Genomic DNA, 22,405 nt, shown 5'->3' with positions numbered 1-22,405 from the left:
CAGACACAAGAAATTCTAGAGTCAGTCACACATATTTCACTGCTGTGACCGCGCCTTTTCATCCGGGCACCATTCTGCTGTACTGTATTGCAGTCCTCCTCCTTCGAACCGAAGATTCATTTACAAGCTTGCGATTAAGCTAGCAATGACAAAGGAGGCATAGCAGAGCTGCGCAAGGAGATTGATTGACAATGCTCTACGGCCAATCACAATGCAGAAAACAATGGGCGGTGCAGACAGCATAGAGCGGAAGCGAGACTCTCAACTTTCCACAGTGCATTTCTTCTTAAAGGGCCAGGCTCGGCCTGTAACCGCATACAAACCTGTAATAAAAAAAGCAGCACTAAAAAAATCCACGCAACAGCAAATTCAAAAGGTGAACCGCGATAGAGCAAGGGAACACCGTAAATGTAAATGTGTAATTAAATATAAAATGTTTTGGGTAAGCAAAAATATGCTGCAAATTTTCATGGTCTCCATCTGCCCCATAGCGGCAGCAAGCAACAAAAGGGATGCCATTAGAAGTATCTTATTTTGGAAGTGCCACGGTCAAGTGTTTTAATTCTGACATCGCCATTAAGGCGAAAAGTAAAATATATATGGTGTGAATAGCATGACAAACACCCCAAAACTGCATTTGAACCTTTATTATCTTGTTCTTTTCCACTTTAAATTAAATTCCTCTCCTTTTTGTAACATTTGAAATAAATGAAAAACATCCTGAACAGGAGTGATAATAAAGACAGACTTAATTTAAATCGATACATAATAACATCAAAACAAACAGTAAAACATTACAGCTAATGTCTTTTAACGTGTCTGTAAAAACACAGTTTCCAGCTCAGCTTGGTATGGTAGGATTTGGGCATTTTAATAAGAAATGCTTTCAGTTGGTTGCTTCGTCTTAAAAACAAATTCTCCTTAAATCGCATTTGACAGGAAAAAAAACAAACAGGTACATAATGCTGCAAAAAAATATTTAAGAGACAAGTAATAGTGCCAATGTTTTTGAACTTTTTAGATATCACAATGTCTGGTGGTCAAGCACGCATACACACACACACGCACGCACGCACGCACACATATGGAAAAAGCCAAGCTGTCAGATAAACATCTATTCACTTCCCTGACTGAAGCAGATAAGTGCACACATACACTCATTATTAATCTCTCACGGACAAAAAAAAAAACATTCAACATTGTAGCAATAACACAGACACTCCTGATATTGTCACTTTTCCTCCGTCTTACAATCGCTCATACCGTCGACACTCCTGTCATGCACACGCACACGCACCTTGAACAGCGAGTCGATAAGTGATCATAGTCATTAACAATCAGGACAATATAGAGTAACAACAGAGTTGATTTTTTTTTGAGTAAGAAAAAAAATAATACAAGAGCGAGGTCAGTGTTTGAATGGGGAACAAAAAGGTATCTCTACAAAGTTTCACGTTTCTCTTCAAAGAGACAACTCATGTACATCCACATGGAGATCAAGAGTTTTGCTTGTTTAATGTAAGAGCAGTGTGTAACTGGTGTGTGTGTGTGTGTGTGTGAGAGAGAGAGGGCAGGTAGGCCAAGGCCACTGCTGATGTAACATTAGAAGACGTCCTGTCCTGTAAGGTGGGTGTTGAGTTACGAAGGGATTGTATCTGATGTGTCGACGACAAACCCCGAGGCATTAGTGCAAGTTTGGCTAATGTTCTTTTTTTTTCCGTTTTGTTTTCTTTTGTTTTTTAACCCTGGGCCCCATGTTGATCCACCAAGGTAGAGGTGTCAGTACCGAGTAGAAACGCTCCTTTTTCTATTTCGCCACTGGTCCGGTTGACCCGCTAGCGAGGCGCTGTCCCCCATTTGCAACAGATCCTTTTGTCGCTTTCAAGCTTTCTGAACATGAGAAGTGAAGAAGAGAAACACACCAGGTCTAAGAAGGCTCAGTCTGCAAGTCTGAATGCTGACATTTGACATTAAATACAATGAGGGAGACGATTTGGGGGGTGGGGGTGGGACAAGAGCAACGAGTTAACGTGTCGACACGTGGGACTCGGAGGAGCCCGTTTACAGTACATGCCTGAGTGATGGAGCAATATGATGAGATGTGGACTATAAAGACAAAACTTAGAACCCGGTTCAGTCCTCTGCTTCAAGTTTCACTGTGGTCTTCATTTAAGGTTGATGATTACACTTAGGAAACAAACGTATAAGCAATGTATTGCATGTAGCCTGCATGTTGGGTGACCAGTGTAGCTTCTATTCACATCATTTGTACGTGTAAATAAATAAGAGCGTGACATGTGACTTTCAACATGGTCGCGTGTCAGTCGCCACCCCCGCCGAGGAGGTCCCCCGGCAGCAGCGAGGCTGGGCTGCCCATCTGATGACGATCTTCAAGTGCTGGCGACCCCCAGAGGCTACTACTGGGGTACCCTGCCCCGCTCATACCCCCCCACAGACCCTGCCTCCCTGGCTCCACACCCGCAGTTCCACCCACCCCAGCACTGTTGCTGCTCCACTGGGTGAAGATGCCCAGGCCGGGCGCCGGTGGGGCGGACTGGTCCGATGAGCTGCCTGTGCTGTCCAGACTCTGCCAAGTGGATTCGGAATGCCCGGTTGCCTCTGGTAGTGCGGTTCCCGGCGTGGAGCCTCCCTCTGCACCGACTCCTCCGCCGCTGCTGCCCCCTGCTCCACCGAGCTCACAGGGGGCCCCGCTACTGTTAGTGCCCACCGTAGAGGATGGTGTAGGTGTGGTGCCAGAGCCGATGCTGGTGCCTCCGTTCCCGGACCCTCCAGCCTGGGATTGTGCAATGTAGCGGGCCACATCCTCCTCACTCACAAACTCCGCCAAGATGGTGGTGTTTCCCAGAACACACCTATTAAAACAAAAATAGTCACTCACAAGCAAGGCTCATGTAATATTTCAGTCCCACCACCAACTGTTGAAATGAAGCTGAGGAGGTTTTTCCTAGAAAAGAGATGTCGTTCCAACTCCGTACAGCGTATATGGCACTGGAAATCAGCTTCTTAAAACACCTCATACACACCTGTGCGTGGAAGTCTGAATAAAAGTCTGCATACGCCAGAAACCCAAAATGTGCGTACAGACTTAAATAAAGTGGCGTACGCACACATTCACGCAATTTGTGCTTCACCTACTGTCCAAATGTGCATACGCAACTCTTCACGCCTTCAATCCGGCGTAAACGCTCAACGCAAAGTGCCTCATGAATGCAACGTCCATATTTAATGACCCTTGATTGCATTTTGCTCAGCTCTTCTGAATCATGGCTGCTGAGATATTTGTAGCAGGTTTTTTTCCTATCATGAAAACCGATAAAAAAAAAATGCTTTATATAGGCCTATGGGCTCCCGTATTTTCCGCCATGCAACTGATGATCTCATCAAAATGCGTCTGTAGTGTGTAAACCGCCGTGTGGCTAGTAGCAAGGTTGCTCGCTCATGACTAACGTTATACTTGCGATTTGCAATGACTGCAAAGCGTTGGTGATGCGAGGCGGCACCAAGACTTCTTCAATACTTCCAATTCCCAGGGCGAAAGCCATCAATGGGAAAATGTGTATCGCACTGGATAGCCACACCTTTTCTATCGTGCAAGACGCCGGATTCACCAAACGTGGAGCTCCTCGCACCACGCTTTCGAAAGTATTTCTCAGATGTTTGCTTACTCGAGTTGTACAAAGTTGTTTATAGCCACGTCGAGAAGCTAACTGCTGATGCTGTATCCATTAGCTTTACAGCAAAAAAGTAAATATCGGACATCCCATATATAAAAATATATGCTCTGTCAGCAAACTACAACACTACTTTTGGGCTTGTTGGCTTAGCGTCATGGGTGAGCGATTGGGGTTGAGGAGAAAGGGGCTGCTCACTGCTTATTGCAGCTCGAAGATTTGCAGGTCTCGAAGAGGTGCACGTCTGACGTTATATTTGTGCCTTAAATTTGTGCCTGGGGCTTGTGGGTTACGTGCCTGGAGAGCAGGTAGTTTGTAGATGCGATCGGCCGGCAAAGTCCAAAACATCAACTGGTCGATTGTGACCAAAGTGTTGCAGACCCCCTAATCTTCTAGCTTGCGAATAAGTGCTACTGTGCCACTTGCTACTTTTATACTGAAATACTACAATTGCAAGTTGCATTAAGTTGACATTATCACACACTGAATTTGAATCATATTATACACAGGGTTGGCATCAAGCATCAGTGAGAACCGGGATTAATATTCTCCCAGGATTTCAAAAAATTTCAACTCCTACTTTTGATGATCGACCAGCCTGCTGACTGAGAAAAATGGCCACAACAACAACGAAAAATAAGTATGTTTTCATCCATTTCAACCATGGACAGTGTATGACGGCGCTCAAAAGTTTGGCTGAAATTCTGCAAAAAAAAAAAAAAAATAAAAAATGAACGGTTGGCGCAGCGCAACATTTGCGACACCATCATCATATCATGCAAAGGACGGTGCGCGACTCAGAGGATTAAACACCTCCGGATTCACGGTGTACAGAGTGCTATGTTTGTGACACGCTACGCTTCCAACCAGTCAGGTAAGTAAAACAATAAATTATGTCGATCTTACGTCAACACTGAAGCAGCAAACAAATTATACGTTATACTGCAAATACAGTAGCCAACTCAAATATCCAGCTAACTTAAAGGAAAACTACACCTTTTTTTGGAATTTTGCCCATCATCCACAAACCTCATGAACACATTTCTTTACCTTTTCTGTGCACTCTAACGAGAGAAAACGACTTGGTATAAGCCAGCTAACAATGCACTCATGGGAGGCAAGCTAAAGCCCTAACAAAAAAACAAGTGTTCAATTTACATAACTGTCCTGTATATTAACCAAGATACCGCAATATTGTTATTGTAGCTGCTAACATGAAAAACTGTATTTATCTGGTTGTAACACGACGCCTCGCTAGCCACTAGTCTCAGCATCACTCACGCCTCAAGGCACTGCAACGTGACAGACCAAAGAGTGGATACTACTGGCTTTCAATTTCACTACGAAGATTCAACACGATGCTCTTTTGCTGGCCGCATTTTTTTTTTTTTTGTGCTGGAAGACAGAGTCATCCCAATGAGAGCGGACATTGTAAGTGTCGTTGCTGTTTTTGTTGTAAAGCTAATGGATACAGCATCAGCAGTTGTTGTTGACTGAAGTTGCATTGGCTTCTATGGCAAGGGTGGCCAAACTTTATATATGGCCAAACTTTTTACTATACAGTACATTTGATACATGCACACTATTTTAAGCGTCATATATGTGCTTGTGTCCCTTTTATCAGGAGCACTTTAAACATCAGACCACATCAAGTAACAAAATTGAATTTAAATTTTTTTTTTATACTGAATAAGACACCTGGAATGTACATGAATAAAGGATGTGTGATATACAATATGAACGATAAAACATTGACTACTAAAGAGTATGTGAAGGTCCCTCCTTTTTCAGTGGGCAAGTTAAGTTGTGTGTCACATATGTTGACTTTTGTTTGTTTGGCACCATGGGTGAGGTAGTTGTCTGGATGGCTGCATGTGAAAAGCTACTTAAAATATCAAAATGTTGTCTCATATTGACACTGACTACTTGCAAGTCATGTTGCCAGCTTGTATGTCAAAGGTTTAAATACTTTGGAAGCAACTGGTGGACGGATTCAAACGCTTGGCATCCGCATGTGGTCCCTGGGCTGTAGTTTGCCCACCCCTGTCCTAAGGGATATGTCAAATTTCTTTAAGGCTGTGTACTTTTTATATACAGATATACAGTATATCTTTATTTTTTTATGCTCTATGGACCATATATGATGATGATGATGATGATATACCACAGTACCAAAGTATATCAGGGAGGTAAAAAAAAAAAAAAAAAAAAAAAAAAAGTATTTAGTCTTACATGTGGAGGGCGCTCTGGGCCTTGGCTGCTTCATGTTTGGAGCCATAGCGAATGAGAGCAGTGCCCTGGGTTAGGCCAAGGTGAAAGGTCAGCAGAGGGCCATGCTGCATGCATATGGTTCTAAGCGTAGAGCCATCAATCTGCAGGAAAAAAAAAAGATGCAGAATTTGAATCTGAGGGATGACATTTAGGAACATGTCATGTTTTGACAGTGGAGCCGAGTACATGAAGCTTGGCAAAAACTTTAAAGTCAAATAGTTTAATCTGCGAGTATACCTGCGGTGTTAGATTACTGAGCTCCAACCAGCAGCTTTCCCGGGAACTGCCATCACTCCAGGCCGAGCCTACAGAGAGAGCAAAAAGCAAAATCACTGACATTCCTAAATGTCTCGCAAACACAATTTCACTTTTCCTTTTGTCTATGTAACCAAACGCCTTTGGCTCTTACTAGTAGTGGCTGAACCACTCCCCCAGCCTCTACCCGCCAGTCGGGGTGCGCCGCCTAACCACGGGGTGGGTGTTAGCTGCTTCTGACTGGCTAAGCCTGGAGGTGGGCGGGACAGCTGAAACTGGCTGCTGCCACGACTGGCTTTCCAGGACTTGTGACCAATGGGCTCAGGGGACCATCCAGTCTTGTAGTCTGTGTACTTTGCTGTAAAAGGGAGAGCGGAAGTGGATTAGACAGGTTTAGGCATATCATATATTGATAAACACAAAACATATTGTAGACCGGGACGTGAGTTGTTTGACATGAGCAGGACCGACTTACGCGGGGTTCCACTGTAAATGTGCTAATTTTACCTGAGTTGTGTGCGTTGTTAAGGGCATCTGAGGCACTGTAGGGCCAGGCACCAGGTGAAGGCAGTAAGGTGTTGAGGGGAGGGATGGAATCTGTGATAAAGAACAGCTGATGTTGGACTTGTACACTGGCTTTTTTTTAATGGCGCTTTTGATCATATTTTGTTCAGTACTAACCAGTATTGTCTTGTAACAACTGGTGCTCGGTGTCATTGAGGCCAGGAGACACGGTGTTTCCCATCATGCCCCCTGGGGTCATGTAGGGGTCAGATTCGGGGTCAACACGATCTATTCCTTTCCAGGGAACACCAGGCTGAAACTCTAGGCAAGCAAGGAAAGTTTACTTATAGAGCACAATTCATAGACAAGGTAATTCCAAGTGCTTTAGAGAAAAAAAAAAAAAGGTAAAATGACTTAAAAAAAAACATTCCATAAAGATATAAAATCGTTTTAAAATCATTACATAAAGTGAACTCTAAAGAACAGCAGACATACAATTATGACTTTATCTATAAATATTGTTAAGACCTCAACGTAAAACAAGTATGATGATACTGTATGTTGTGCCACCTACCAGGGGGCCAGCTGGGTGTGGTGGTCTGCTTGGTACTCAACTTGTTGCCAGGCGTGCGATGCCAGTTGGTGTTACCCTGTGGGTCTCCAACAATCATGTCATAGTAGGGTGAGCCCCCTGGCATCTTCATGGGGGTGACAGGACCTGGGGAGAAATTGTCAGTGTATGTTATATTGCTGAACACCAGACGGCTGCACAAATCACTTAATATGAGATTACACTTCAAATCCCATTAACATTTTTAGATTCTATTATATTTCCAGTTGTTCGACAGACAAAATTGGTTGTTGGAGGTCAAAGCCGTGAAAAAAAGGAAAGGAATCTCACCATTTTTGTGGAATGCATTTTCAGGTGAGGAGGTGTCAGGGGAGGAGTGCCCCTCCATCATCCATTTGAAACGGGACTGTTGACCTCCCATGTCCTTCATTCCTCCAGGCCCCCCAACCACAGACCCACTCAGGTCCAGACCTGAGAGGTTCACACCAGAGTTAAAGCCTGTAAACAAGGACAACAGCAAGCCAGGACAAACATATCAGGAGGAGCGGGGGGTAGGATTGCCAACACAAACAAACATGTGCAACAAAGCCACTTCATTGAATGATTGTAATGCGATGGCTCCTCAACAGTTATAATTGACCATCACCTTTCAAATAATAATACTATAATTCCTGACTGGCAATCTTGAGAACTTACTAGAGTAGGGGCCAAGTGTTTTCTGGTGCAGGTCAGCCACAGTTCCTGCCAGGCTTTGGTGGGGCAAGACCTCAGCCCCGGGTAATTTGGCACCACTTCCACCATGGTGTGAGGGAGAGAGTTTGACACTGCCACCTAAGCTCCCGACCTGCTGCTGCTGGCGCTGTTGCTGGAGCACTGCCATGATCCTGGCCAGCTGTCAGGGCACGCACACACACACACACACACACACACACACACACAAAAACAGTCAAAATACAAGGAAAGAGGGCTAGAAAACAAACTGTGTCAAACATCTCAACAACAGCCAAAGAGAGTTGTGTGCATGTGTATACTTGTTGAGGGTCAGCTTGCTGCCGCACATTCGGTGTAAACTTTCTCTGGTTTTGCAGCAGGTGCTGCTGCTGCTGTTGCGGTTGCTGTTGAGGCTGCTGTTGCTGTTGGAGGAGGAGCTGACAAGCCTAACACAGAAACAGAATGACAAGAAACAAAACCAAAACAGGGTATTTTAATCCTCTGCACTGCCAAGCACATAGGTCAGCTGCATGTAACATTTTCTGAAGCATTACAGGAGGGCTCGTGGTATGTTTCTACAATATACCCATATATTTTTAGAGATATAGGATGAGACAAATGCCGTTTACATCGGTATAGTGGTGTTGTGTTTAAACTATGTGCATGTATGCCTGTCCCCCGCCTTGCTCCACTGTGTGATTGTACCGTAATTGAGTCAGCACTGGACAGTCATCTATGCCCATCATTACAGCAGCACCAATGATTGGTCACAATGTCTCTCACTGCTTTCTAGGGCCGTCTATTTAATCATCACAATCTCATCAACATTACTGAAGTCACTCATGAGTCAGTTTTTGATCAGCTTGAAATTCCGATGGAAAGCAGAGAATGTTCCTGCTAAAACATTTACAAATTTACATTTACAAATAAATGCATAATTAATAGGAATTATATCAATCATGTTCGATATATCTTAGACATATACCGTCATTTATTATTTTTAAGGCAAAACATTGAATATAACAAACTGTATCAGGATGTGACTTTTGGGACGTATCGCCCAGCCCTACCCTGTAGTAGCTTTCAAAAAGACATGCTCATTCTCACCAACTGAAACTGGATGTGTGGTGGGTAGATGCTGCTGAGCATGGCAATATGCTGGGGAGACAGCTGGGGAGGGAAGACACCACCCCCAACTCCTGTCACTCCTCCCACACCACCAACACCCCCCACACCACCGCTAGGAGGGGGCATCTGCTTCAGCAAGGAGCCTGGCACCTGAGGGGGAGGGACATAATGACAGGCATGCACGTTACCACAGAAAAACTACTGAACTACTTAACATGCAGATACTGTAACCAGGAGCAACCATATTAGTATACTGCTTCCTGATTAACATTGATTCTTTTTTTTGGTGTTCTCATTAGCTGGTGATGCACGAGTCAATTCAGTTCCTCGAAAAATGTATTGTACTCAAGTTGAAAAAACACGATCAATATTGTTAGAAAAGGTTACTGTGTAATCTCTAATGATTAGATATCATGCTTTGAGCTCCTTTATGGTGTGTGTGTGTATAAAGACAGTTCTGCAAAAAGAATCCTACATACAAATGGAAAAGACTTTTTTTTTTCCCATTAAAACTGTCAACTAGCTTTACATCCAAACATTGTGTGTAACATTGTGTATTTGTGGGGTTCCGAACCTGTTGCCTAATTTGAAAGTACACTGCCAGGCCCCCAAAAAAAAGGTCACCGCCTGTATTTAACCAAGCAAATGGGTAAGGTAATTACTGCTTAAAAATAATAATTTACTTTATATAGAAGCGCTATTCTAAAAACTCAGAGGCACTATACAATGCAGCAAGCAATGCAATCAATACCATAAAACAGAAGAATACAAGACATATACAGTTAAAATAAGAATAACAAAGCAAAAATGGGATTAAACATTATAAGCAAGTTTGTATGTTATTTAACCCTAACTGATTCAGTGATGCTTCTCATTTGTTAAACAACCATGCTGAAAGACACATCCTGTGGAATAGATGTACAGGGAACACATAAGACAAGAGCACCTGAGGTGACAGGAACTGATGAGGCACTTGTGCTCGTATCCCTGGGGACTGGTTCATGGGTGGAACATTGGGCTGGTGTCTGAGCTGAGACATCCCTCCACTACTGCCAAGGAGACTGTGACCACCCTGTGATTCAACGTGGACAATTACAACTTACACAAGGCTTAGGAGAAGAAGAATAATGTCAAACAATTGTGGGGTATGTTAGAGGGTTTATCGCGCAAACACAAAACTACACAGAACCTAATGCAATGATGGGAGGACAGAAACAAGAGGAGATATCATCTTACTTGTCTAAAGGGGATAGTGTGATTGAAGAGGGAATGGGGCTTGTAGGCGGTGGGTGGTGAGAACAAAGAGCAAGGACCATCCTCCCCATCCTGATTGTTCAAAAGCAAGGTCTGGCCAAGCGACAGCCAATCAAAGAAAAAATTGAGTGGTAGAAGGGACAGGGAAAGAGTGAGACAAGGGGGTAAAATGAAGAAGGAAAAGAGCTAACATCAAACAAGGAAGTAAAGACTAACTGGTAAGATCATAAGCAGCACACAAGGCCTACCTTGTCATAGAAAGAAACCGCATCCCCAGGTGCTGCCTCTTTGGAAACAGGTGAACGATAAGCCATGCTCCCTCCCCCTCTTCCTCCTTTCCTCATGTCTCCATTGTAATCCATCATTCCAAAGGTTCTTTTCTCCATATCTATCTTTTTCTCCTGGAGGGAACCTGGAGCCAGGTCAATGTTTGGACCACTAGGATCATCATTCTGCTAAGCACAAAGGGCCAACCGTCACCATCTCTTAAAAGATCATCTGTTAATTATCTATATTTTTTTCCACTGAAAGTGCACTAAACAATTTAAAATACATCCAATGCATCTACATTACATTATATCAGAGCAATTGGATGACAAGTTCAATGTCATACCAGAAGCCCCATATTGGAGAATTGTCTGTTGATGGGGCTCATCCACGAATCTCCCCCGCCAACCTTGAGTGGACCCTGAGTAAGAATGTCACAATATGTGAATGCAATGCAATTCTTAATTAATAGTTCTGCTAATATATTGTGTGCTTTACAAACATACAAAGAATGTAGACAACTAAACAAAGCAACATCGGGGAGGTCAGTTTTTCTCCCAGGTAACCCACCTTGTTGCTAGGCTTCTTGACAGTGTGGCTCTGTCCCCAGCCTCCATTGCTACCCTGTCCCCAAGATGACCCACTGCCCTGGGAGCCGGTGCTGTTCCACATGCCCCCACCCTCCTCCTCTTCCTCCCAGCTCGAGTGACGTGAAGCCGCCACAGAGCCCTCTTTGTCCCCCCAGCCGTCTTGCATAGACTTGGATGCTGTTAGGGAAATTATATATTTTAATATTTCTATATATTTATATTACTCAATAGTAGGAGTGTAACAATTTCTTTTAACAACGATTCGATTTATATCATGATTCGTGGATGCTGATACAATTCAAGAAGATATTGGTTCATTGAGAACAATACGATCCGAAATGATTCAGTAACTTTTTAGCCAAAAATTCAACCAGTGTGACTGTGAAATAAATACCTGGATACTGGAAAGTGCACGTAAAGTTTCCTAGATTTATGGTGTTTTTTGGAAGGGAACCAGGTATTATTAATAACGCTGACATACTTAAGAATAAATTATCAATGAGTACAAAGCCATGATTAATTATCTACTTTCTATAGTGCAATCCAAACCTGCACTTTGCACCCAAAGGTGAGGGACATAATGCAAATTCCTCAGCAAATGAATGTGGTATGCTATCTTCAATTAGGTGTTGAAACTTTTTCACCTGTACTCAAAGCAGCCTTTTGAAAGAACGGTGCAACAACTAGCAAGAGTACACTGACAGACGTTTTGCAGTTTTAAACTAAGTTAGATCGATATATACAGTATGTAGTCCTGAATGGAACTTGACAACCCAGATCGATGTAGTTGAATCGAAGGAATATACAGTAAATCGATGCATTGATGTAGTGAATGAATCGTTAGACCCCTAGTGAATATTAGCCATAACTTTTTTAAAAACTGCACTTTTTTGGGGGGAATTTTGCCCATCATCCACAATCCTTATGCGTGACATGAACACATCTGTCTTTTCTGTTCGTTCTAAAGATATAAAAACAAAAAGAGACAGTTCGAGCTGTCTCTTTTACTGCACTTATGGGATCCACCTATGCTGCCTACAAAGACCGCTATTAAAACACCTCCAGAAACCAACAACCTTTTATGGTTTTATATACATGCTGTGACCATGTAGTAACAGGTACATTTGTGATAACATGTAACACATTTTGTTTTGTTGGATTTTGTTCATTAACGAAACTTCCTTTCTTGGGGCATTGATTTCACATAGCAGCATAGAAACGAACACCTACACCTAGCGTTAACTTAAACTAAAAAATAAAAATAGCGCTGGCTGTATGTAGCTATATGTAGCCTTACCTTTTGGTAGTGGTCTGAGGCTGAGGTGATGCGCTGCGGGCGAGTCTGTGGTGAAGCTTGTCGCTAGCTGGCTAGTACTCACTGTGGTATGGCTAACTATCAATGCGCCAGTAACGTAGTTCGATCGGCGTAACAATGTTAATAATAATGTCGCTGTAGCTTGGTTAAAATGCACGTCACATTATATGTAAATGGAGCATGGTTGGCGCTTTTTGGAGACTTTTTCAGACGACTTTATGGGCGGAATAAGTTTGTCCTATACGTGCAGTAATAAGCTGTTCCGTTTTTATATCTTTAGAACAGACAAAGTAAAAGACAGTGAATGATACGTGTTCACGTCTCACATAAGGATCGTGAATGATAGGCAAAATTCCAAAAACAAAAGTGCAGTTTTCCTTTATGTAAGTTTGTTTTTTTTCTATTGTATATTGTACATTCTCACCAGATTTGATGGGATTGGGAGGAGGGTTTCCCCAGCCTGTTTTCCCCCCAGCATCATCGGGGTCCCCCCAGCCAGAAGGGGCATCAGTAGGTTTTCCCCAAGCAGCAGTGCCATTGTCAACAGTGGGACTAGCTGGAGGTGTACCACCCCAGCCCGAGGTACCTGTGTGTACACACACACACACACACACACACACACACACACACACACACACACACACACACACACACACACGCGTACCATTACTGAAAAGTGCTAACAAACTTCTGTTAATGTAGACCAGGGGTTTCCCAACTTTTTCCACAGGGGCCATATGCAGAAAAATTGGAGGTGGTGTGGGGAACCACTTTGATACATGTTGTACATGAAAGATGCTGAAACCAATCCAATTAGGACAATATATACTATACACCAACATATTAGATTTGTGTTATAGGCAACAAAACAAAATAAGTAATAGTATATCTCATTAATAATAAATACATTTTTACATTATAAAAAATTTCCTGCGGACCAAAAATGGCCCCCGGGCTACACATAGGACACACTTGATGTAGACTTATGACTGGGTTAGACATGATCCTTTTACAGATTGAAATACTTGTTGGTGTTTTCTCACCCATTGCAGCAGTTTTTCCTTGACCATGGCCAGTGTTGAAGTCCCTGCTGCCTCCAAGTCCTGCAGCTGGTCTACAAAGCTGCTGTACTGGAGGTCCTTGCTGTTGCTGTACTGGAGGTCCTTGCTGTGGCTGTTGAGTTTGTCCCAGATCATGTGGCTGTTGACCAGCAGGTGTGCTGTTCTTATCCCACATGTTAACTGGCTTGTAGTTGTAATGTGTTGGGTCTCCCCATGCTGATGTCCCATCATCTATCTCATTTTTCCTGCTTAATGACTGTGGTGAGGGTTCCTCCCAACCACTTTGTTCAGAACCACTTCCACCTAATCCATGACCAGCAGGGATGGGCCCTGAGGTCCAGCCTGAGCTTTGGTTCTGGACTTGGGAGACTGGTTTTCTCCCACCACCCCGTTGCATAGCCCCTTGGTCCAATGCTTGCTGCAGCTGTGGAGGCTGATTACGGGGTTGTGATTGTTGCTGTTGCAGTTGTGCCTGTAGGCCTGTGATGGAGCCCGATTGGCTGTTTGGCATCTGATGCATTTTATTTACTCCACTCCAACTTTGATGGGATTTGGACCCAGTAACGCTGATTGATCCTGCCCCACTCCCTCCACCCCCTGTCCCCCAGGATCTCCGTGGAGCATCCTCATCCCAGTTTCCCCAACCACCCACTCCTGCATCCCCACCTGAGTTCCCTAATCTGTTGTTCTGGTCATCTTCCCATCCCCCACCGCTGCTATTTAATTTGGACTCTTTCTCACCCCAGCCCCTACCTGACCCAACCTTCTGCCTTGACCCCCACTCACTTCCTTGTCCTTCCCCACCCATTTCTTTCCACCCGATAGCTCCTTTCTCTTCATTTCCTCCCCAGCCTGCACTTACAGCGCTGCCTTGTTGCCCAAGACCATCCCAACTGCCTCCATTTCCTCTGCTGGCTCTCCATTCTTCATTACCCCAACCTTTGGACTCCTGATTATCCACAGCTCCCATCCCTCCTCCACCCCAGCCTGTAGCCTTCCCTTGCTGGTTATGTCCCAGTGGTCCTGATCCAACCCCAGTACATGTTGCGATCACTGGACCAGATTGCGAGACGCCAAGATTACTCATACTGGGGCCCGAAGGAGGTGGGCCTCTCCCAGATAGAGAGGTCCCACCACTGCTGCTACTGCTGCTGCTGGTCTCCCAGCCCTCTCCAGAGGATCCAACAGATGAAACCAAGGGAGGAATGACACCTGGACCATTAGAATCACCAATTAAGGTTCTGGGTCCAGAGGTATATGGGGAAGAATTTCCCAGAGAAGTTGAGTGTTTTGTCGAAGCTGATAACAGTGCACTCTTATTGTGTTCCACTTGATCATCAACATCCCAAGCTGTGTTTTGTCGGATCTGTGTTTGGCCCCAGCCTGTGTTGGATAGGACCCGTGGATCAAGATCAGATCGGCTAAGAAGGCTCTCTAAGGCAGCTTCAGTATTGGGTGGCGGACGTCGAGGACGACTGCCGTAAGGTTCCCTTTCGCTTCTAGAATTCCCACCACTGGATCCTCCCTGTGCTCCCTGTCCTCCTCCCTCACTCCATTCCCCCGTTTCAACCTCTCCTTTCTGATTGTCCCAAGCTCTGTTCATAGCAGTGGATGGTGAGGTGACGGGATTGCCAGCTGTGCTGCATCCACTGCTGCTGCTATTACTGCTGCAGGCTCCTCCTGTGGCTTCTGCTCCACCAGTACCAGATGAACTCCCACCCCATTCAACACTAGACATCGCTTTCTCCCCTCCTGCTCCTGATGTCCCCCACCCTCCCTGAGATACCCCAGTTTGACTATCATTTCCCCCAGTTCCAGCACTCCCCCATGCATTAGGCCCACGAGAGGGCCCTGGAAAACCCCAACCTGAAGTCCCATTATCCCCCTCAGCAGCTCTGTATCCCCCCATGCCACCCTCCCATCCATCAGTCCTTGAGGCACCCGTTTTGGAGTTAGAAGCAGGGTAAGAGGGCTGGGCCCTCCATGAGGAAGAATGATTGTGGTCGCCAACATTTATCCCAGCGCCCATTCCTCCCACAACTCCTTCCTCTCCTGCAATTTTTGGTCCCGCTGATTCGCTGTCCCACTTCCCCCCTCCCATCTCTCTGTCTCTAGATTGCATTTGGTGAAGTTGGTGCTGGTGGGTGCTTGATTGATTCACAGGCAAAGCTTGGTGACCCCCTAGCACCCCAACTGACCCAGCCTTTAGCCCTACGGAAGCAGAATTGTTGGCAGATATGGTCCCTCCAGGGCCCTGGTGATGGTAGGAAGACGAACCTCCTTCACCTGCAGCAGCAGGCTCATCCTGTTGTACCAGGGCAGGCCAGGCCGAAGGATTGGCATTTGGATTAAAGTTGGCACCTGGAATCCCACTGCTGCTGTCAACGAGGCCACTGGCATCATGGCTTCCTGGCACAGTGGAGGCTTTGGAAAGTGAGGAGGACTGTTGTAACACAGGCCCGGCTGAAACTACTGCATTTCCTCCTCCAAGATGGCCCTGGGAGGCAGCCGTCCCCCATGCCACACTACTGGACGACTGCATACATTCATTGGGCAAAGAGAACAAGGAAGTGGATGAGGATTGGTTGCCAGAGGCACTAGTGCTGTTCACAGGCATTCCATTGTTGTTGTTGCTGCTGCTGCCGCTTCCTCCAGCTACAGTGAAACAAGCTCCTCCTCCATCACTGCCACCGATGCTGGGCCACTCTTCCAGGTCATTCCCATCTACAATCACCTTCTCCCTGCCCTGAGAGGAGGCCTGGGAGCCTAAGCTTGCCCCCCACATGGAATTTGCATAATTAGAAGTAGTGGAAGAAGCAGCAACTGATGATGAGGTGAGGGCCAAAGAGGAGGTAGCTGCACCAGAATCTGAAATGATGATTCGAGGTTTAATTGTGTACAAGGAATTTCGATCATATTAGTTTTAAACAAACGCTGGTAATTCGTACCTGAGACAGCAGCTATGCTTGCATTCGCGCCTTCCCCTCCTCCTCCCCCTCCCAGCAGCATAGAGGACAGTGGTGGCTGGCCCCTTTTCAGTAGCACTTTATGGTCCTGCTGGCAGCGGAATCGCGGTGGCACTTCTCTTGGCATATAACGAGGTTGCTGCTGAGGTGCCAGGGCCGCACCTCCGCTACTTGTATTCCCGTTCCCAGTACCACTTGTGCTGCCTGTGGTGGAGGAAGAACCGGGGGTGGAGGTGGGCTGTCCGTTGGCCACTGCAAGGCGCTTGGCATTGTTACCACCCTGTGATTGGGCGGCAGCACTGCCAGGGCCTGAAGTGGCTGGGGACGGGGAAGCAGAGGGGGTGGGTCCAGGGCAGGGGGAGGCAGGGCTGCTCTGAGTGGCAGGAGGCTGGGCAGACGCCTGCTTGGTCAAGTCTAGTAGTTCACGGCAAGGCAGGGAGCAGGGGGGGTGTAGTTAAGGATCATGATGCAGGTGAATGAAAAAAAGAAACATCAGATAAGATTTCCAGAACACAGCTACTACACCTCACTTCTGTATCTTCAATAGATCACTGTGCTGCTTACCTTTGCTCTTTTGTTCTGTGACCTAAAAGACAAAGACAATAAAGACAGACGTAAAACCAATTTAATGATTCCAATGTCAATTCTCACAGGACAAAAATTACAAAATAGGAAAATTGCAAATAGGATAACATTCAGTTTTACATTAAACAGCAGCCTAGAGGTTTACTGGTTCAAGTCCTGCTTACATGGACTCACCCTAAAGAAAGATTAATGTACCCTTAATCAAAACATTTCCTACTGTTTCAGACAACCTTTACCATGCATTAAAAGAAGATTCTGCTCATCCCAACACATTAGTGCAAATAAATCGACCTAACCTCTGAGCCTGGTTTTACAGTGGTTCTTTTGTTGTTACACTTGAAAAATGAAATGTGAGGCAAATCTGCAACAACAGTCTTGTCATTTGCCATTAAAAGAGCCTTAAAGAGTGTTTTAATGTTTTAATATTTAGCGGTTAACATAATTTTACACTTTATTCGAGTGTTACAGTGCATCCGTAAAGTATTCACAGCACTTCACTTTTTCCACATTTTTTTATGTCACCCCGTAACGACAATGTGAAAAAGTCTTTTTGAAATTGTTGCAAATGTATTCAAAATAAAACAAAGTGAAAAATCACATGTACATAAGTATTCACAGCCTTCGCTCAATACTTAGTTGATGCACCTCTGGCAGCAATTACAGCCTCAAGTTGTTTTGAATATGATGCCATACAAGTTTGGCACACCTACCTTTGGGCAGTTTCGCCCATTCCTCTTTGCAGTACCTCTCAAGCTCCATCAGGTTGGATGGGAAGTGTCTGTGCACAGCCATTTTCAGATCTCTCTCAAGATGTCTAATTGGATTCAGGTCTGGGCTCTGGCTGGGCCACTCAAGGACATTCTTGGTTTTCTCCAAATGTAACGCCTGACATTCACTCCAAAGAGTGACATTTTTGTCTCATCAGACCAGAGAATTTTGTTTCTCATGATCTGAGAATCCTTCATGTGCCTTTTGGAAATCTCCAGGCGGGCTGCCATGCGCCTTTTACTCAGGAGTAGCTTCCGTCTGGCCACTCTACCATACAGGCCTAATTGGTGGATTGCTGCAGAGATGGTTGTACTACTGGAAGGTTCTCCTCTCTCCACAGAGGAACGCTGGAGCTCTGACAGAGCGACCATCGGGTTATTGGTCACCTCACTGACTAAGGCCCTTCTCCCCCGATCACTCAGCTTAGATGGCGGGCCAGCTCTAGGAAGCGTCCTGGTGGTTCCAAACTTCTTCCACTTACGGATTATGGAGGCCACTGTGCTCATTGGAACCTTCAAAGCAGTGTGTACCTTTCTAAATAATGTCCAATCAAGTGAATTTACCACAGGTGGACTCCAATTAAGATGCTGAAACATCTCAAGGATGATCAGTGGAAACAGAACGCACTTGAGCTCACTTCTGAGCTTCACGGCAAAGGCTGTGAACACTTATGTATGTGATTTTTCAGTTTTTTTTTATTGTTAATCAATTTGCAACATTGTCGTTATGGAGTGTTGTGTGTAGAATATTTCAGGAAAACAAATAATTTAATCCATTTTGGAATAAGGCTGTGACATAAAAAAAAAAAGTGGAACAAGTGAAGCGCTGTGAATACTTTCCAGATGCACGGTAGAAGTGTTCGAATCGGTGTTTCCCATACATCCATGTATTTGTGGTGGCCCACCACGATGAAATTATTGCTCGCTACAGAAGCTTTAGACTCGCACACACACACACACACACACACACACACCATCATGACACTGAGTGTAATTAATAACAGGTTCATGATAGCAACGGCTTGACTCTGGAACAGTTCAACATCTTTGAACATACCTTCTGTGAGGCTTCCCTTTTCCTTTTTTCTTCTTTTTTCCTTTTCTTGTCTTCCATGAACTACTGCTCCAGTCCTGATACTCCTTTCTTCTGGAGGGACAAAGATGTTAAGTTCTTCATTGTGTAAATGGAATAAAATGCCAAAAGCACACGTGTGGCTTGATGGATGCTGCAGTATAAAGCAGCAATGTGAAACCATATGCAGTACATGTGTAAACAGTAGCATTCAATAGGCCTTAACAGATAAATCAGCCATCAGGTGGCAGAGCTCAGAATAATGCTTAACATGGGGTCAACAAACAGTAATTATCCCCATCATAAGCATGCAGAGTGCTGTGAGATAATCACACTTGTAAGATCAAGCAGTTTAGACAGTCTACAAGGGAGTTTAGGCCATGATATTTTAAAAACGTGGACTGTTTTGGAAATTATTTGTATCAGTGAGAATTGCCCACCAAAAACAGTTGTCTTTTGTGTATTTTATTATCGAAGCCTTGAGTCACCACTGAACAGAGGGCAGTCTATCCAAAAGCGTCGTCTGTTCAGGAGTGCGAGGAAGCAAGACACAAACAGGTATATATGTCAGTGTGGGAATAGACAGAGTGAAGAACTTTTTTTTCTTCAAAATGGGAATAAATACTCCTGCTATTCAAAGCAAGACACAGCGCGAATGTGAAGAGTTCACACAAAAAGAATTGGATCAAAACAGAGCAAAAGTTCATACAGTGGACATACTGATTTTGCCAATACATTTGGCCTCCTGTCCACAGGCAAACATTAATTTTTGTCCCTAAAAGCTGACATTTACAAACACTCGTCTTCAGCGTGTGTGTGTGTGGATGGGTAAAACTGACATTTTTGGCTTGTGCCATAATATATGTGCGACATTTTCTCATGTATTTAAATCTTACTTAACAACGAAACACGAGTAACGAAGCTATTGACTTACGGGTGATGGTTTCATTTTGTGCAGCATGCAACGCACAAGACGATTAAAAATAAAAAAAACACCTTCCTGGGTTGCAGCCCACGGTACTGATTTAAAAGATTATGTAGATGTCATTGTACATTTAATATATATCACGATGTAAATGAACAGACACATTATAATGCACGACCCAGCCAGCTGTGGTTGCTTACTCAGGCTTCTGATATGGCTAAAATGTGCAAGACAGCAGGTGTTTTTTTTTTTTAATTAACACCACTGGTGTGGCTGGAGAACACCGAAGTGGGGGAAATTGCGGGGGGGTTTTAGATCTCTATTTGTGTGTCCATGTACGTCCATTTACATCCGTTTTGTACCGTGAACTTACAGCATTTCGCTCATGCAGTTGTTTTGGGGGTTTGTGTGATTGCAGCAATACATTGGTTTTATGGTGTAGTTTGAGCGTTTTTCGTTTTAGAGCATTTCTGCGTTGCTGACGTTGCTGCACGTTTGCTCCAATCGGTCACTGTCAGCCAAGTCATCTTTGCAACACGCAAAGCAACACAAAACTAGCAACTCGAGGTTCAAAACCAGTCCTATTTCTTTGATTGTGGAGCATCACGTACAGTACGTGTTCAACATACAATCATCAAATAATGTCAGGAATGGTAAGTCAGCTGGGATAGGCTCCAACATGCCCCGCGACCCTAATGGGGAGAAGCGGTATAGAAAATGGATGGATGGATGGATGGAAGAAAGGTATAGTATACAGCAATGAAGGAAAAATGTAGGGATTATTTAAAACAATAACAGTTTGGAAAATGCCAATAACCATTGCAAAACATACCCTTGTGATTAATTTGTTTCAATGTAAGCACCAATGGCTAGCACTTCCAGAAGCCTAGCTTCCGGCAGACACTGACATCCTTCCTCAATCATATGTAGACACACACCTCAAATTATATGTGATTACTACAGTTACGTCCTTCCACTTGCTACGGTAAAAAACAGCACAGCATAACATACTGCGTTACCTGTTAAAGTTCCAGTCAGTATAGCGTAAGCAATGTTTAGCATGTTAATGTCAGAGGTACATTTGCAGAACTGCTTGTTTGAGCAGTAAAAAAAAAAAAAAAAGTATAAATAGACACTGACTGAAGACCAATCTTAACATACAACAATATAACAGCACTCTTTGTTGTGCAAACAAAGAGCCTTTATATCATATGCTGAGTGCTGAACATGAAAACATCACAGTGAAATGTCAGGGCTAAGGTTAGCAAGCATTAGCAGAGTATGCTAAGCTACACACTGACAGCTACAAGTAGCCCTTGCTTCGAGGGTTATTTTGAGCACAATGTGAGACATATTTGACAAATTATACTGCTGTTAGTGGATTTCGATGTAGCAGGGAAAACAAGCAAGAGGCACTACGCTACTCACCTCAGGAATCACATATGAAGAAAACTAGCGTGCTAGCTAGCTAAAGTGCTTCAGTGCGGGGTTTTTTCAGCTTTTTGAGGCATTCGTCGAAGCTACAAGAACAGCGACGCCTGAGCGGAGAGTCAAGTAAGTGGAATATAATGAAAATGCACTCGCAACAAGCTACTGGCTAGTATATAAGTACTGTGGTTGCTGCAGAGTCAAGCAAAATATGCAGAAATGTTCAATTTCAAAGCGCTGTGTAGTCAAGTCTGTGGACGGGCGGCCATTTTGCTGCTCAGCATGAAGCGTCTCCAATGGCCAGTAGGGGAGGTCGATACTGCAAATTTTGGTGTCGATCCGATACCAAGTAAACACAGGTACCGTACAGTGTTGTTTAACTTCATTATTTTAAACATAATTGAATGATTGAAACAAAAATATCTAATCTACAAACAATTTTGTGAACAACTTAGCAAAATATAAATACAACAATAAATACAATTTATTGAGATAATAGGAGTATGTATTCCCTTTTAGTGCAAACAACTACTGGAGCAAAATCATGCCAACGCTTTCGTGCAAAACTAGAAAACTGAGTAAGGAAGACTTTCCAGTTGGCAGGGGCGAGTGAAGGAGGGGGAGTAATTAACTCCACCTGGTGTCGGCAATCTTGGCAGTGATTTGGCATATTCACTGAAATGTATGAACACACTTTATCCCGTACAAATGCCTTATCACGGTCAAACGACCCGAGATATTGACATCAAAAGACCACCGTGAGTGACCAGAGGCTTTAGGCACCGCATACATGTGCTCATTTTGTAAATCTGGTGAGAAATGACCACAAGAGAGCAATGTAAAAAGTAAAAGTGTCAATTTTAGGTTTTGAGACAGAAACGAAGACCGCTGTGATGTTGATGTCAGCGGGCGATTTGGCTGCGTTTCCAGAAGCAAAATGTCACACATAGTGTATCTGACATAAAAAGGACTTTTTGAGACAGGACTAGTATGTCTACATTTCCACCAAATGAAGCTGGGCTGAATGATATGGCCAGAAAGAC

At 44.2% G+C, this 22,405-nt stretch overlaps 1 protein-coding gene across 5 annotated transcripts; it reads right to left on the bottom strand.

Annotated features, from left to right (window-relative positions):
• Positions 1-1,992: 1,992 nt before the first annotated feature.
• On the bottom strand, positions 1,993-21,632 carry tnrc6ba (trinucleotide repeat containing adaptor 6Ba). Of its 5 annotated transcripts, none has more exons than XM_054767968.1 (22): positions 21,363-21,632; positions 18,995-19,084; positions 17,150-17,171; positions 16,568-16,999; positions 13,602-16,487; positions 12,983-13,144; positions 11,224-11,420; positions 11,000-11,074; positions 10,635-10,841; positions 10,369-10,479; positions 10,079-10,204; positions 9,112-9,282; positions 8,325-8,450; positions 7,990-8,185; positions 7,624-7,791; positions 7,297-7,440; positions 6,900-7,043; positions 6,726-6,815; positions 6,373-6,576; positions 6,201-6,268; positions 5,925-6,064; positions 1,993-2,873 (listed from the first exon to the last, which is right to left on the bottom strand). In XM_054767968.1, the coding sequence occupies exons 2-22, from the start codon at positions 19,049-19,051 to the stop codon at positions 2,321-2,323; spliced, it is 6,279 nt and encodes a 2,092-aa protein (XP_054623943.1). In that variant the 5' UTR covers positions 19,052-19,084; positions 21,363-21,632; the 3' UTR covers positions 1,993-2,320. The 5 variants fall into 5 exon arrangements, with proteins under 5 accessions (XP_054623943.1, XP_054623947.1, XP_054623946.1 ...); XM_054767972.1 differs by having other exon boundaries at positions 7,624-7,764; XM_054767971.1 differs by having other exon boundaries at positions 10,635-10,838.
• Between the last annotated feature and the right edge of the window lie 773 nt (positions 21,633-22,405).

Source organism: Dunckerocampus dactyliophorus, chromosome 2 (assembly GCF_027744805.1).
Source record: "Dunckerocampus dactyliophorus isolate RoL2022-P2 chromosome 2, RoL_Ddac_1.1, whole genome shotgun sequence".
Taxonomy (NCBI): Eukaryota; Metazoa; Chordata; class Actinopteri; order Syngnathiformes; family Syngnathidae; genus Dunckerocampus; species Dunckerocampus dactyliophorus.
This window is presented reverse-complemented; position numbering and strand designations above follow the sequence as displayed.

Coding starts and splice junctions, on each gene's coding strand:
- tnrc6ba (XM_054767968.1), bottom strand. CDS start 19,051: ATGGAAGACAAGAAAAGGAAAAAAGAAGAAAAAAGGAAAAGGGAAGCC. Junction 11,421..12,982: donor TCCCAATCCCATCAAATCTG/GTGAGAATGTAC, acceptor TTTCCCTAACAG/CATCCAAGTCTATGCAAGAC. Junction 7,044..7,296: donor CACACCCAGCTGGCCCCCTG/GTAGGTGGCACA, acceptor TTGCTTGCCTAG/AGTTTCAGCCTGGTGTTCCC.